Source organism: Zonotrichia albicollis, chromosome 4 (assembly GCF_047830755.1).
Source record: "Zonotrichia albicollis isolate bZonAlb1 chromosome 4, bZonAlb1.hap1, whole genome shotgun sequence".
Lineage (NCBI taxonomy): Eukaryota > Metazoa > Chordata > Aves > Passeriformes > Passerellidae > Zonotrichia > Zonotrichia albicollis.
Genome location: NC_133822.1, coordinates 19,094,651 through 19,107,893, shown reverse-complemented (window position 1 = coordinate 19,107,893; position 13,243 = coordinate 19,094,651). Strand labels below are relative to the sequence as shown.

Genomic DNA, 13,243 nt, shown 5'->3' with positions numbered 1-13,243 from the left:
GCCGGCTCGGGCCCGGCCCCGCACGGGCGAACGCGGCAGCGCCGCCCTCACGGAGCCCCGCGGGGCTGCTCTGCCCAGGGACGAGCCGTAGGGTCTGGGCGCTGTCCTTGAGCGCTGCTGTGGAGCCCTGAGCTGGGAATATCCGGGGCTGGAAACGTGTCCTGGCCCTGCACAGACACCCCAACAATCCCTGCACAGACACCCCAACAATCCCACCCTGTGCATCCCTGAGAGCGGTGTCCAAACGCTCCCGCAGCTCTGGCAGCCTTGGGGCCGTGACCATTCCCTGGGGAGCCTGGGCAGTGCCCGACACGCTCTGGGGGAAGAACATTTTCTGATCTCCAGCCTAAACCTCCTCTGACACAACTTCAGGCCATTCCCCAAGTCCTGTTCCTGGTCACAGAGAGCAGAGATCGGAGATGCCCCTCTGCTTCCCCTCCTGAGGAAGCAGCAGACAGCCATGAGGGGCCCCCTCAATCTCCTCCACGTTTTTTCCCCTCACAAGTTAAAATACAACTTCTCCCCTCAGTCTCCTTCAATTTATTTTTGGGGAATTTACTTTTTCCCCGCATAACCGAAGGGAAGGAGGACTGGAAACAGCCATACAATACAGCTCAGAACAGGAGATCTAGACAGCAACTGAATAAAAGTTTAATGAACAAAAGTTTAAGTCAGTGTAGCTGTAAATTGAAACACAATAGCCATTAAAGTTTGCTAGGATAAACCACAGTCCTGTGTATTTATTGAAATTAGTATTTAAAACCTTCTGCTAAAAGTTTGATGGCATTAATCTTTCCTTCAAGCTGTTCAACCAGAGCTTCCTATCTCTCACATTCACCTCTTCTCACAAGATCCTTCAAGCTCCCTTTTTTTGGTGCAGGACAAATTGAATTGTGCTGGGCTACATCTGAGACATGCTGAACACCTCATCTGAGTTACAATGGACTGTGACTTTTCTAGCAAATACACTGCAAAAGGGAATCAAGGTTTAGACTCTCATTTCATAGTGAAAGAGCTTCAAATTAAAAGTAATCTAAATAGCTGCCTGGAAAGTCCTGTATTAAAGACATGGATACTGCTCAGAGCTGGGCCTTAGAACTCACTAAGAATGAAGTGAAATACCATCAGGCACATTGAGAGTTTCCTCTGGAACACAGCATGGAACCTCCTTTTCAAATAAAAGCTCCTTTTAGCTCTCCTAATGTTTTAGCCACAAAATAAATCTTGATAGCACAGGTGGTCGCAGTAAAGTACCCAGTTTTCCAAGTCTGGTTGAAAAAGATATGCACAATTTTACCCATGATGTATTTATTTTGTGTAAAATATACCAGTATATCATCCTGAAGGACAGGAAATGTAAGAGGAGAAAAAAATCTAAGAAAAACATGTAAACAGAAAGGACTATATGATTTGTTTATATCTAGAAAATCAAAACATTGATAAACACCATGTGGAATCAAAAGAAGGAGAATTGAATGCCTCGGAATGTTTTTCCATACTGGAAAATTGACTTCCTGCTCCATTTCCTTCTCTTTCCTGCTTTCAAACTGGATTTTTTCAGTGATAAACTAGTAACTGAATTTTCCTCTCTGCTGCAGCACTACCAACCCAGAGTCCAACATCTTTTCTCAATGGCCACATTACAGAGGAGGCATTTATATTTAGTAATATTTTACAAAGTTTGGAAAGCAACACATTCCCATACATTCACCACCTGCTGGTTTTAATGGAAGGAGATCCACGGCTGTCTGAGCTGATGAGCTCTTTGCTCTGCTGGTGACACCGTGGCCAGCACTGACCTGCAATATCAGTGTTAGTGCCACCAAGATCCCAGGAATTTCAGTGCTCTCTCTGAAAGCAAAAGTTGGTGCTGATTTGTAGAGGAATTTTGAACAGAGGGCCTCTCCTATTTGGCTACCAGGCCTTTTCTAACCTTCCACTGCTTTTGATTTCAGAGATGCTTAGGAAGAGGAATTTAGCATCTTCCTGCCTTGGGATAAATCAGCAGGAGGAGGAGGGGCATTAAAAGCAGTATGGAATTGAAAACTCTGTTTGCTGAAGGGCTTGAGTGTGGGGTGACAGGCAAGACAATGAGTGTTAAAGTTCTGAAATTCTGAAAGTGTGAAGCAGTTCATAAAACCCCAGTTACTGAGCATTGGGGGGGGAACAGATAAGCTGCTCATATGCTTATCAAGGAACATGTTATTGTCATGGAAAATGTGTCACCCAAGGGTGACTGTCCTTCCAGAGCTGGGCAAGGCCGGTCGTGTCTGATACCGTTAGCAGAGACCATGGCTGAGGGTGCCGAGTGCCCCACTGGGCAGCCAGCAGTGACTCCCATTTGTGCCAGCACTGTGGATGTGCAGGAGGCTGGGAAGGCTCTGCAGAGGGACCCGGGCAGGCTGCAGAGGATGAGGGTCAGCAAGGGTGCTGGGTGCTGCATTTGGGCCACAGCGATTCTCAGCTTGTAGAGCTCTGTTACAAAATCGGGGCCAGAGGTTCTTGGTTGACTGTTGGTGTCGGTTGCTTCTGGCAGTCCTTCAGTTGTCCCTTGGGTCACCCATAGACCTGCAGAACCTTTGGGCTGGTCCTGCTGTGAAGGGTCAGCCTTGCTGCTGCCTGGGTGGAAGGCCCCTGACCAAGGTAAGTACATTCCCCATCTCCCTGGATTTTCTCCAGAGCACAGAGATGCTCGGCAGCTGACTGCAGCCACATGTATTGACAGTGCTGACAAGCCAAGCTGAGGCCCCACTGCTGGAACTCAAAAAGCTCCCCCATCCCTCCCCCAACCTCTCATCTCATCTGTCTGAGGACACTGACCTCCTCCCTCAGTATTTACCTTCTGCTGCAAAGCTCAAGGTCAAGTCAAGAATGCAGGGACCCTCTTGGTCTGCTTTTCTGACACTTCCAAGGACAGCAGGAAGTACAGATCATTTTTAGGATCGGTGGGCCATGTTCTGCTCAGTTTGCAGCTTACCTGCACTGGTGGTGTGGCACCTCAGTCTCCAGCTGTGAATGGGACACTGATCTTTCCGTAGGCAGAAATGCCTGTCTGAAATACTCAGGCCATTCCTAGAAATCTGCATGAAATTTAATGTTCTCTGCCATGACACATTGTGTCTCCATATATTTCTGACCCTTTTCTCTGAAATCTACTACTCTAAGGAGTATGGAGACTACTTAGAGTTATGTTTTATTGATTACTTTGGGCTTTTCACACAGAGTTGTTCAACAAAACCTTTTCTCTTCTCTCTGTCTGCAGCCTGAGCAAAAGACGTAGCCGAGTTTTCTCGCAGCATGGATAACAGCAGTGGTTCTGTTCTTCTCTTTACCTTGCTCCTGATGCAGAACACGAGCAGCCCCAAAGCCTCCTCCCCTCCCGCTGGCTACAAGATGGCAGAACCTCCATTCCCAGGAGCTGGCTTGAGCAGGAACCACTCTCTGGTAGAGTATGGGCTGAGGCCAGGGGAAATCGCAGCTGCCAGCATGGTTTGGGGAGTGCTGTGGCTGATCTCTGTCTTGGGAAACTTCCTGGTTTGCTCAGTGATCTACAGAAGGAGGAGGACACAGTCCCCTCCCAACTACTTTGTGGCGTCCATGGCGTGTGCAGACCTGGTGAGCAGCGTGGGGAGCGCGCCCTTCCTGCTGCTGCAGCTGAGCTGTGGGCGCTGGGTGCTGGGCAGCGGCGTGTGCCGGCTGGTCAGGTACATCCAGTACCTCACGCCCGGGGTCCAGATGGATGTGCTCTTCACCATCAGCTTGTATCGATGCTACACTCTCATCCATCCCCTGAATTTCAGAGTTTGCAGGGAGAAAGTCAAGAGAATGACTCTGGTCTCTTGGCTCTGTGGTGCTCTGTTTGCATCACCGGCCTGTTATCTCTATGGCTCCAGCAGTGACCACCACTGCAACTTCTTCCTCCCCAATTCTGAGCTAGGAGTCACCTCTGGTGTCTTCCACCTCTCATTGCTGTTGCTTTTGATCCCATCACTCCTCATTATCCGCTGCTACCAGAAACTCTTCACCTACATTTGGAGAAGTGGGACTGAAGGCACAGCTGGAAGGAGGACAATGAATCTTGTCTTAAGAAGAAAAGTGAAAACTACCAAGTTGTTTTTCATCTTTGTCTTGAATTTTCTTCTGTCCTGGCTGCCTTTCTTCATGGTACAGTTGTGGCACCCACAGGAAACAGACTACAGAAAGAGCTCCTTGCTTTTCCTGGCCATCACCTGGATCTCTTTCAGTTCCTCAGCCTCTAAACCAATCCTTTTCTACATCTATGATGCAAACTTCAGAAGAGGAATGATCGAAATTTGTTGCATGTGGAAATACCCCAGAACCGACATCTACACCATTTCTGCCAGTTCCAGGACAGCTGGAAATAATCACATTATCCGAGCCCAACCTCACCAAAGACTCACCTGTGATGCTTTTAACAGAGAAGTCAAGGAGCATGAGCTTGTCAGGCCTGATGAGTGCAATCGCACAAATACATTTGCCAAGAGAGTTTCATTACTTTGAAAAGGAATGGAAGAGCTGTGGAGTGCTATGTTCCTGCAGAAGAAGGAGTATCTTTCACTCTTTTGAAGCACTAAATAGGTACATATTTTAGACCAGCTTCTAGGGTATAAAAAAAATAAATATTCTGTATTATTTAATGGCTTGTGTTTGATGCGTTTGTTCTATTTTATTTCAGTTTTCATGTTCTGCTTTGGGGAACTCCTTTCCTGGAATCTACACCTCTCTGTAGGGAGAAAAGGAAAAGAAAGAAATACTGCTTGTTACAATCCTACATCCACCCAATGCCTTTTAGGCTTCCTTCCAGTATGTCCCTGGAGATATTCCTGCACTGGGCTTGTCCCTCTAGTTCAGACGCCACTGGTCTGGTGGACAGGGTGGTGTTGGGTTAATGGCTTGACTGGGTGATCTAAGGGGTCTTTTCCAACCTAAACAATTCTAGGATTCTGTCTCCTTCCAGTCTTCCTGTGCCTCCATTTCTCTTTGGGAATAACCTCCTCCTGGAAAAGTTGCAGTGGATTTTTTCAGCAAAGTTGGACTGCAGAACAGGTTCCTGGACAAATTTCCAGCTCACAGCTTCGGACTCCTCCTCCAGACAGGCCCCAGTGGAGGAGCCTCAGGCTCTGCCGTCCTGGGGCCTGTTCCAGTGTGTGGCTGTGGAGCCACAGAGCCATGATTCCATTGCATGGAGTCGTGGAATATCCTGGGTAGGAAGGGAGCCCTGGCCCTGCACAGACACCCCAACAATCCCACCCTGTGCATCCCTGAGAGTGTCATCCAAGTGCCCCTGGAGCACTGGCAGCCTTGGGGCTGTGGCCATTCCCTGGGGAGCCTTTCCCTGATATCCAGCCTAAACCTCCCATGACCCTGCTCCAGCCATTCCCCCAGGTCCTGTCTCTGGTCACAGAGAGCAGAGATCTTATCAGTCCCTCTGCTGTCCCTTGGGAGGAAGCTGCAGACCCCACTGAGGGCTTCCCTCAGTCTCCTCCAAGTCAGTTTTCTCCCCTCACAACTAAAAATACAATTTCTCAGTCACTGCATGCTGTTTGTCTCCTCCAAAACAGGCACAGGCTCTTTCAACAACCTCTGTAAGCAAAGCTCTGTAGATTTTTTCAGGAAAACACAAATGGATTCATCCCTGGGAACATTGTCCCCATGAAAACAAGATGGTGATGCTGTCATGTGTAAATCTGGACTAGGTAGTGCTGCTTTTCTTAAATTTCAGCATTTTTTCCTGTGCCTCAGGACATATTTGTGCAGATGTTAATTGGGTTTTTTTGGTAGCAATATGCTTGTGCCCCTGGCTGTGCCCACGAGTTCTGGTTTTAATCAGTTTGTTCTTATTACAACCGGGCTGTAATGTATTTTACCCTTTCATTACTAATACAGCATCTCACAATGACTTCATCCACTTCAGCAGAATTATTGGTCAGAATGCATTATGGATGATAGAAAGTAATTACTACTGCTAATTAAAGTATAAACTTTGCAATTACAGATTTCCAGAGATTTTTGGCAATTTTACAGATTTTGAGGTATGGAATGTCCATCCGTTGTTAACAGCTGATGGAAAAAGGACAAGGAAAGAGATGATGGAATTTTTCATAACAGTGTCTGGTAAATGTTCAAAGCTAAGATTAATTATTTAAATTATGTAAATCTTTGTATTCTCAAAGTTAATTCTGAAATCAACATGTCCAGAGATCAAACACAGTGAGACATCTGAGTGGGCATTTGGGCTTGAGCACTCCAAAAAATTTGAATTTATCCCAAACCTGAAAATTGAGGATTTTATATCCTGAACTAAATTTGAGCTGTTAGCAGTAGTAAGGTGCATGGACGCACCTCTAGAGGGTATACATTCCTCATGCTGTACACATGGGATATAAAGTGGCACTGAATATCATATAATGCATTCATAAGTATCTCCTATAAATAATAACTGCTTCTCCAATAAAAAAGAGTAAATATTTGCATCTTCATTTTCAGCATATGTGTCAGATGTACCCCATTGCCCTCATAATGAGGAGTCATTGTCAATGCAGAGAGAAACACTGTGCATTTCCACACCCCTCTGTTCCTGTACATCCTCAGGACAGACACTTTGCCAGTCAGTTTGTGCACCTGAATGCCAGATGGAGAGTGGTGTTAGTGCTCAGGGTTGGAAACTCTTTGCTTTACAATGGCACTTAATATAATTAGTGCATTTTACAAATACTCAACAATGCCTTAAGCCAGTCTTACTGACCTTCTGAGGTCCTGCTCTATATTCTCACTAGAACATTCTTACTTAGAAGCCACTCAGAATTTCATCTCATTTTCCACATTAGGGTAACATAAGAAGAGACCTTTTGTTGAAAGCATTTAGTGCCAGTCCCAGAACAAGATCAGCTGCAGGTGTTACATGTTTGCTTCAAGTTCCTGTTTCATGACTTCAGTGTGTGTCTCTTGCATGTCCTGGATAGCAGTATCAAAAGTTACTGATTTATTTTAAAATCCTCACAAAATTTTCCTGGTTTTCCTAGAAAAAAGCCAGTAAGTCACAATTATTGTTCACAAGTCAACTTTCAGTAGAGTGAACCATGTTCAGCACACAGCTGCTTTTGGTAAATTTTACTCAAGATGAACATTCTCCTGCTCAGGAGGGTGCTTTTAAAGAAACATTTATGGGATGTTCTAGTTGCTAGAACACATAGCTCTCAAGCTCACTCACTTCTTCCACAATCCTTACCTCCAAGGCAGCTTTTCTGTAACAAATTTTAAACAGATCTTATCACAGATACCTTTATTTAGATTTTCTGGATTCCAATAAGCTAAACACAGTCCTAGATTTCCAAAAGGTGGACAAAACTGGAGTGCCTCAGCTGCCAAGTCTCTTTGCTGAGGTCATCATATCCAGCTGAATGTGTTAATTCTGGGAAGAATGTAGGATCTGCTTCTCTGCTGGAAACATCCTGGGTGACATTCTGAGCACCCAGAGTGGTGGAATTGTACTCACCAGGGAGCTCTCCACCCTTCTGTGTGCAGGAGAGCTGTCAGCCTGGCTTATTGGGATTGCCTGGAATGCAGTGGGAAGACCCTTGGCCAGCCTTTGTGCTTGTGCTTTTTAAATCTCTGCAGAACACTCTGAGCCTGACTTTCTGGTCCTGCTGCACGTGTGCACTGCATGTTACGTGCTCTGGAATCAGTGAGGGGTTTAGAACTGCCAGAGAAAGCAATGGACAGCTCTCTCAAAAAAAAAAAAAAATTTACATCAGATGGGAGTAAAAAATAAGAAAATATGCTCCACTTTAAGCATGAGGTAAATAATTTCAGATGAATTACTGCCTGAGGCTCCAGCTTAGCTGAGAAAGAAGGTAAAGTAGACCTGGTACATTAGGAATTTAGTTTACTGCCCTTTAATATCAACCTGGTAATCAATTGAAGGTTGTATAAAAGAGCCCATAGCTCACAGAAAAGAAGCTTTGTGGAAACTGTAGATAAAATTAATAAAATGTCTTGGTTGACTTTTTAAAACTCATGCATGTAAATGTAAAAATGCCCAACTGTACTTACCCTGAAAGGATCATTGTGATCTTTTCAAACTGCCTCTTCAGTTATAACACACAGCTCCTATGTAAAGAGTCTCTCCTGAAGCAATAGTTCTATTTTGGTCAATCTTTTCAGATATACTTGAAATAAGCACCCACATTTTGTGGTATTCTGTTACAACCCTAGAACCAATAACAGTATCCTTTTCCTCCAGTGCATCACTAATGATTTAAACAAACCCGATCAAACAATGCTGGGACACTTAATATAATTGAAGAAAGGAATCAAGTAACAGCTGAGGTTCACTATGCAAGAATTTATATTGCCTCTTATTATGTGAAGGTTCTCTGTGGCTCCTATCTGGTTACCTCTTCAGCAGTGACCATAGGGAACCTATTTCATGCAGTTAATTTTGTCTTCCTTTAATGCAACATAAGCATAACAACAGACACTTTGCTCTACATGGTAGCAGATTATTTTAGTTCATCTGCTTTATTAATGTCCAGATATTGAAAATGTTGTGGCTTTATATAAAAATATGCTATGATTTATAATGAAATAATTCTGCTGGCCTAGTGAAGGCCACTTGAACTGCATACCAAGATTGTCCAGGTGGAATAACATGAGAACAGTGAAATTTGGCTGCATCATTCTTAAAATGACTCTCATGGAATGCATTATAGTTATTGTTTGATTTCCCATAGTGCGTCAAATGGCAAATGTGATGCTGGCTTTTGTCCCATAGAAATCAGTGCTCTTGAAACTTTGCTGAGCTATGGTGCAAAAGTCATGGAATCAAAACCTTTCCCAGTTCCAGCAGAGGAAAACACACTTGTTTGTCAGCTGTTTCACCTGGTTCTTCAGCTTTCATCTTCCCCCCTCCTTGTCATGAGAGACAACCTAAAATAGCAACAGGACACCAAGCTAAGAGACTGAGGCACAGAGTGTGTCTATTCTTCATGGAAAACTGAAATGTACCTTAAACGACTGTGGAATAATAGTTAAGCCATGCAAGTGATTTGTTTATCTGAGATTTTTCACATACACATGCACACACACACACAAAGACAAGCTGAACGCTTGACATCCTGGCTGAAATTAAAAATGCTGGGGTTTTTTAGGAGATGTGTGTTGGATGGCTGTGGACTCATCAGGACTCATAAAAATGAGAGAAAAACAGGACTTGGAGTCCCTCTTAGTTACCGAAAGGGGGTGAGATGTGATTTTTGGGTGGATGAGGGTCTGGGGCAGGGCAGGGTCTCTTTGCTCTCTCCAGGGTGCTGAATCCCATGGGTACCACTGAACATCCTTTGGAAAAGGATACATCCTCAGGCTATGGTTCCAGTACACAAGCTGATGTGCTTTGCTGGTTTTGTTTTGGGATGGTTATGGATGTCACTTATCAGTGGGGTTTATTTTAAAATAGCTACCTATTGTCCTCTGCATGGTCAAAGGTTGCTGAATAGCTTTTTAACCAACCAGTCAAAAGCAGAACTAGAAATTTTCAGAACAAAATTTAGGCCCAGGTGCTTACAATGTTGATGAATTTTCAAGAAATGAAAGGTACAGGTGTTGTAGGAACAGACAGACAACCTGACCTGAAAATTGCTTCTAGTTCCCCCTCTAATGATCATGTGAATTAAGTTTTTTTTTATTTTCATCAGGCAGATAGAGTTTAATTATTAGAGTCAGCATAACAACAATATTTTACATCTTACTGTATTATTTAGTATAAGTTTTATACATTTATGATGCTTCTAAGATCTTTATATTCATGATATGCAACATGTTATGAGATTGACACTTTCTTCACATCATGACTGTTAAGTTCAAGCATTTCTTGAAGAACTTGCATCTTCTGTTCATTTTTCCAAGAAAATATTTTAGTTTTAATTTGAATAGAGAGGAAAAAACCTTCGTAAGTGCAGGAGTCAGGTTAATTTCTTACAGGTATTCTGTCATGGAAATGAGGGGTTTATGGAATTCTTAGACACTACTCTGGGTCAAGCAGTCAGCCTTGTAGACTGTCCATGTTAATACAAAAGTAATGAAGCACTGCCAGCACTCATAAAAGGCAATTTGTCACATCATATCTTTCCCTGTGTGGTAAAATGCTACAATACATTTCTTTAAGAGAGAATGGAAGCCCAGTGTCTCAATCTGGACATGCACCATCTTTCCAGTACCACAGTGCACAAGTCATGATAATCTTAGTTAACGTTCAGCATATCCTTGTGAAGGAGAATAATGGTGTTCATGGTGCATATTAAATGGACTGCCAAGTGCTCCACAGACAACTGAACTGTGTAGATTGGCAAGACAAATATTGCCCCATTATGGTCCAAAAATAAAAAGTATAGGGGGTACTGTTAATTGAACTCAGAGCTGAAGCTCCATTTCATGATTCTTGATTACCTTTGTTTGCAGTCCCTTGTGAGAGCCCACCAGGCTGGGAAGCTGAATCAGAGAGCAAGGGCTGGAATTTTGTTCCTTTAAAGGTGGTTCTGGGTACCACCACAGCTTGCTGGGTTTGTGCCCCAGTGTGATCACTGCTAAGATCCCACAGCTGGCCCAGGGGGCTGTATGGCACTCAGCAGTGCCCAGCTCCTGGCTATCAGTGCTGGCAGAGCTGCAGCTCACAGATCCAGAGCAGATCTTCAAGAGCTCTGATGCAGAGAGCTTACGTCCAGAGAATGGAATCTGGGATGGACAGAGGGGCGCGGGAATGTTTTCCAATTCTCATCCATTATTTACCCATCAAAATATTTTCTAGCATTAAGGGTTCCATATTATCTGTCTCTTGCATTAACACTTTCCTTCTAGAACACAGCCCCCCAAGGAGACAGTGATGGGTGGTGCCAGTGGTGCTATGTTTAAGGTTGTCTCTGAGAAGTGCCTCCTCCTCCAGAAGGGGCTAAAAAATGCATCTCAGAGCCAGACATTTCTCTGTGCCTTCCCATCCTGGCCTTCTGGTGATAAATCCCCAGGTCTAGTACTAAATGCAATGCTGTCAGGGTTAGGAAGATGTGCTCTCTGAGCACATGGGTGGCACCAGGCCCACCAAAATTAAACACATGAAGTGAGCCCAGCCACAGAAGTCATGCTTATGTATATACACACTTGCAGGATGCTCTGTGCATCTATAGTTACCAGTGAACACTTCAGCATTTATTTAGACATCCCTGGAATCATGCCTGTGATGTAGGTCATAAATTAGTGAGGTGACTAATTGCCTTTTGAGGTTTTGACCCAAAGATGCGATATACTGCTTTTAGCGGATGTGTGAAGGAATGAGTTCAAGTCTTCCACCTCTCAGTCTATTAAAATCTTATCATTAAATTATCTTTTCTTCAACCAAGAAGTAGGAGTCAGGTGCTCTGCTTTCATTTCTGCTGGGATTTCAAACGTGCTGCTATTATGTCAAGTTTTTGCATTTGCAGTAAAGCTGGGTACTACAATTCCCTCAAAGGAAATTTATTTTTAACCTTAAAAGATCCACAAAAATATAATGCCAATATTACCAATATAAAACCAATATTACTTCTTGGTTGGTTTGTAGGTTGGGGGTTTTTGTTTCGTTTGTTGGGGTTTTTTAATTTTTTTTTCCCTCCATACTTTGGCTAGTTTTGTTGAGCTTGAGTAATTACATTCAGGAGAGGTCAGAGGTGAGGAGAGATGGAAATTTTTTCATTTAGCAATGAAAAAAATGTCTGGAAAAGTTAATAGAGCAAAGAATATAAAAGTATTAATTAATGCAGCAAGCATTTCGGGAAGAAGCAAAAACCTGGAGAAGGATTTTTGTGGCTCCAATCAGGTATCAGTTCTCAATGACCACTCACCTGCAGTCGTGTGTGGAATAATGTATTCAATTCTGTGCACAGGGTAAACTGAGCAACACAGCATCCAAGGAAAATGTTCTGAATGGGTTGGCTTTTAGATCAGACTACATATATCATGTATCAAGAAAAAAGAAAGGAACTAAAAGAGTTTGGGCTTGGGTTTTTGTTTTGTTTTGGAGTTTTTGCAGTGGTATGGAAATGTAACTAGGAAACTAAAAAATAACTTTCTGGAATAATCTTTCCAAGGAAAGAGATGCCTTAGCCCCACAAACAGTTATGATAAAAAGTGCAATGGCAGCATTCCCCACTGATGATAACCATAGGGTGAAAGAGGTACCTTTGTTCCATTCTCAAACTCCTGGCTCTGGAAAATTGGGAAGCTTAAGTTTGGAATGTTGGCACTGCAGACAACAGTCTGATTTCTGTTACAAGAGGGAGGAAAGGAGAGAAATAGCAGTATTCTGTTTCTCCTTCCTGATTAGAAAGGTCAACAATAAAATGGAGAGTTGGATGCTGGAATGGTTATGTTTGGGATTCTTTTCCTCCAAAATTAATATAAAAAATGACCTGGAGCTCAAAAGGGCAACAACATGAGAGAATCCTGATTTTCCAGTGCTTGATGTAACAATGAAGCGCTGCTTTTGGCTTTGTCAAAACTTTATGGAAAAAGCCCTGAGCAACTGAAGCTGCTGTTTAATCTTTCCCAGTATGAAAGGAGGATGCAGAGCTTGCCACAGGCATCACCTAATTCAGCATTTAAAGATGTGCAGTAAGGAAAGCCTGCTTTTAATGCATTGCAATGAAGTGTCTGCAGATAAGAAAAAGACTGGGAGGGAAGTTAAGCTGTTGCTTGTGATTTCTGGTTTTGACAGCAGGAAGAGACAGAAGTAACTTCTCTCTGAAATCATCCAAACTGTTCCCGATTCTTTCTGTGCCTTTTGCAAGGGCAGCCATATAAGGCAGCCCAAAGGGAGGGCCCCTGCCTTGCTCAGGGTGGGACTTGGGGAGCCGTGGGCAGAGCCGGGCAGCAGCTCCTCTCCTGCATCTCTCCAGGGACTCCAGGGTGTGCAGCAGCCGAGGGACACGCCTGGAGAAAGTAGGTGCTGATTGCCAGCTGCTTTCAGGTTTCTGTGTGCTGTGTCTGTGGGGTGCTGTGTGGGGATGGAGCAGCCCAGGGAAGGTGTGCCAGGCTTGCAGCTCTGCCTAGCCAGCCTTGGCCAGGCAGCCTCAGCACCCCAGAGTGAAGAGATGTTCTTAGAGGTGCTTCTCAGGCTGACTGGGATGTAGGGCTTTGTGCTTTAATGTTTGCACCCTCCAGCTGTGCATTAAGATAACTGCTGAGGGAAGGGATGAAT

At 44.0% G+C, this 13,243-nt stretch overlaps 1 protein-coding gene across 1 annotated transcript; it reads left to right on the top strand.

The window, feature by feature from the left end:
* Window positions 1–3,275: 3,275 nt before the first annotated feature.
* LOC102070820 (putative G-protein coupled receptor 19) lies at window positions 3,276–4,521 on the top strand. Its single transcript, XM_026790831.2, has one exon. The coding sequence runs from the start codon at window positions 3,298–3,300 to the stop codon at window positions 4,519–4,521; it is 1,224 nt and encodes a 407-aa protein (XP_026646632.2). The 5' UTR covers window positions 3,276–3,297.
* The last annotated feature ends 8,722 nt before the right edge of the window (window positions 4,522–13,243 follow it).

Bases quoted from the DNA above. Each gene is read 5' to 3' on its own strand.
- LOC102070820 (XM_026790831.2), top strand. From the start codon at position 3,298: ATGGATAACAGCAGTGGTTCTGTTCTTCTCTTTACCTTGCTCCTGATG.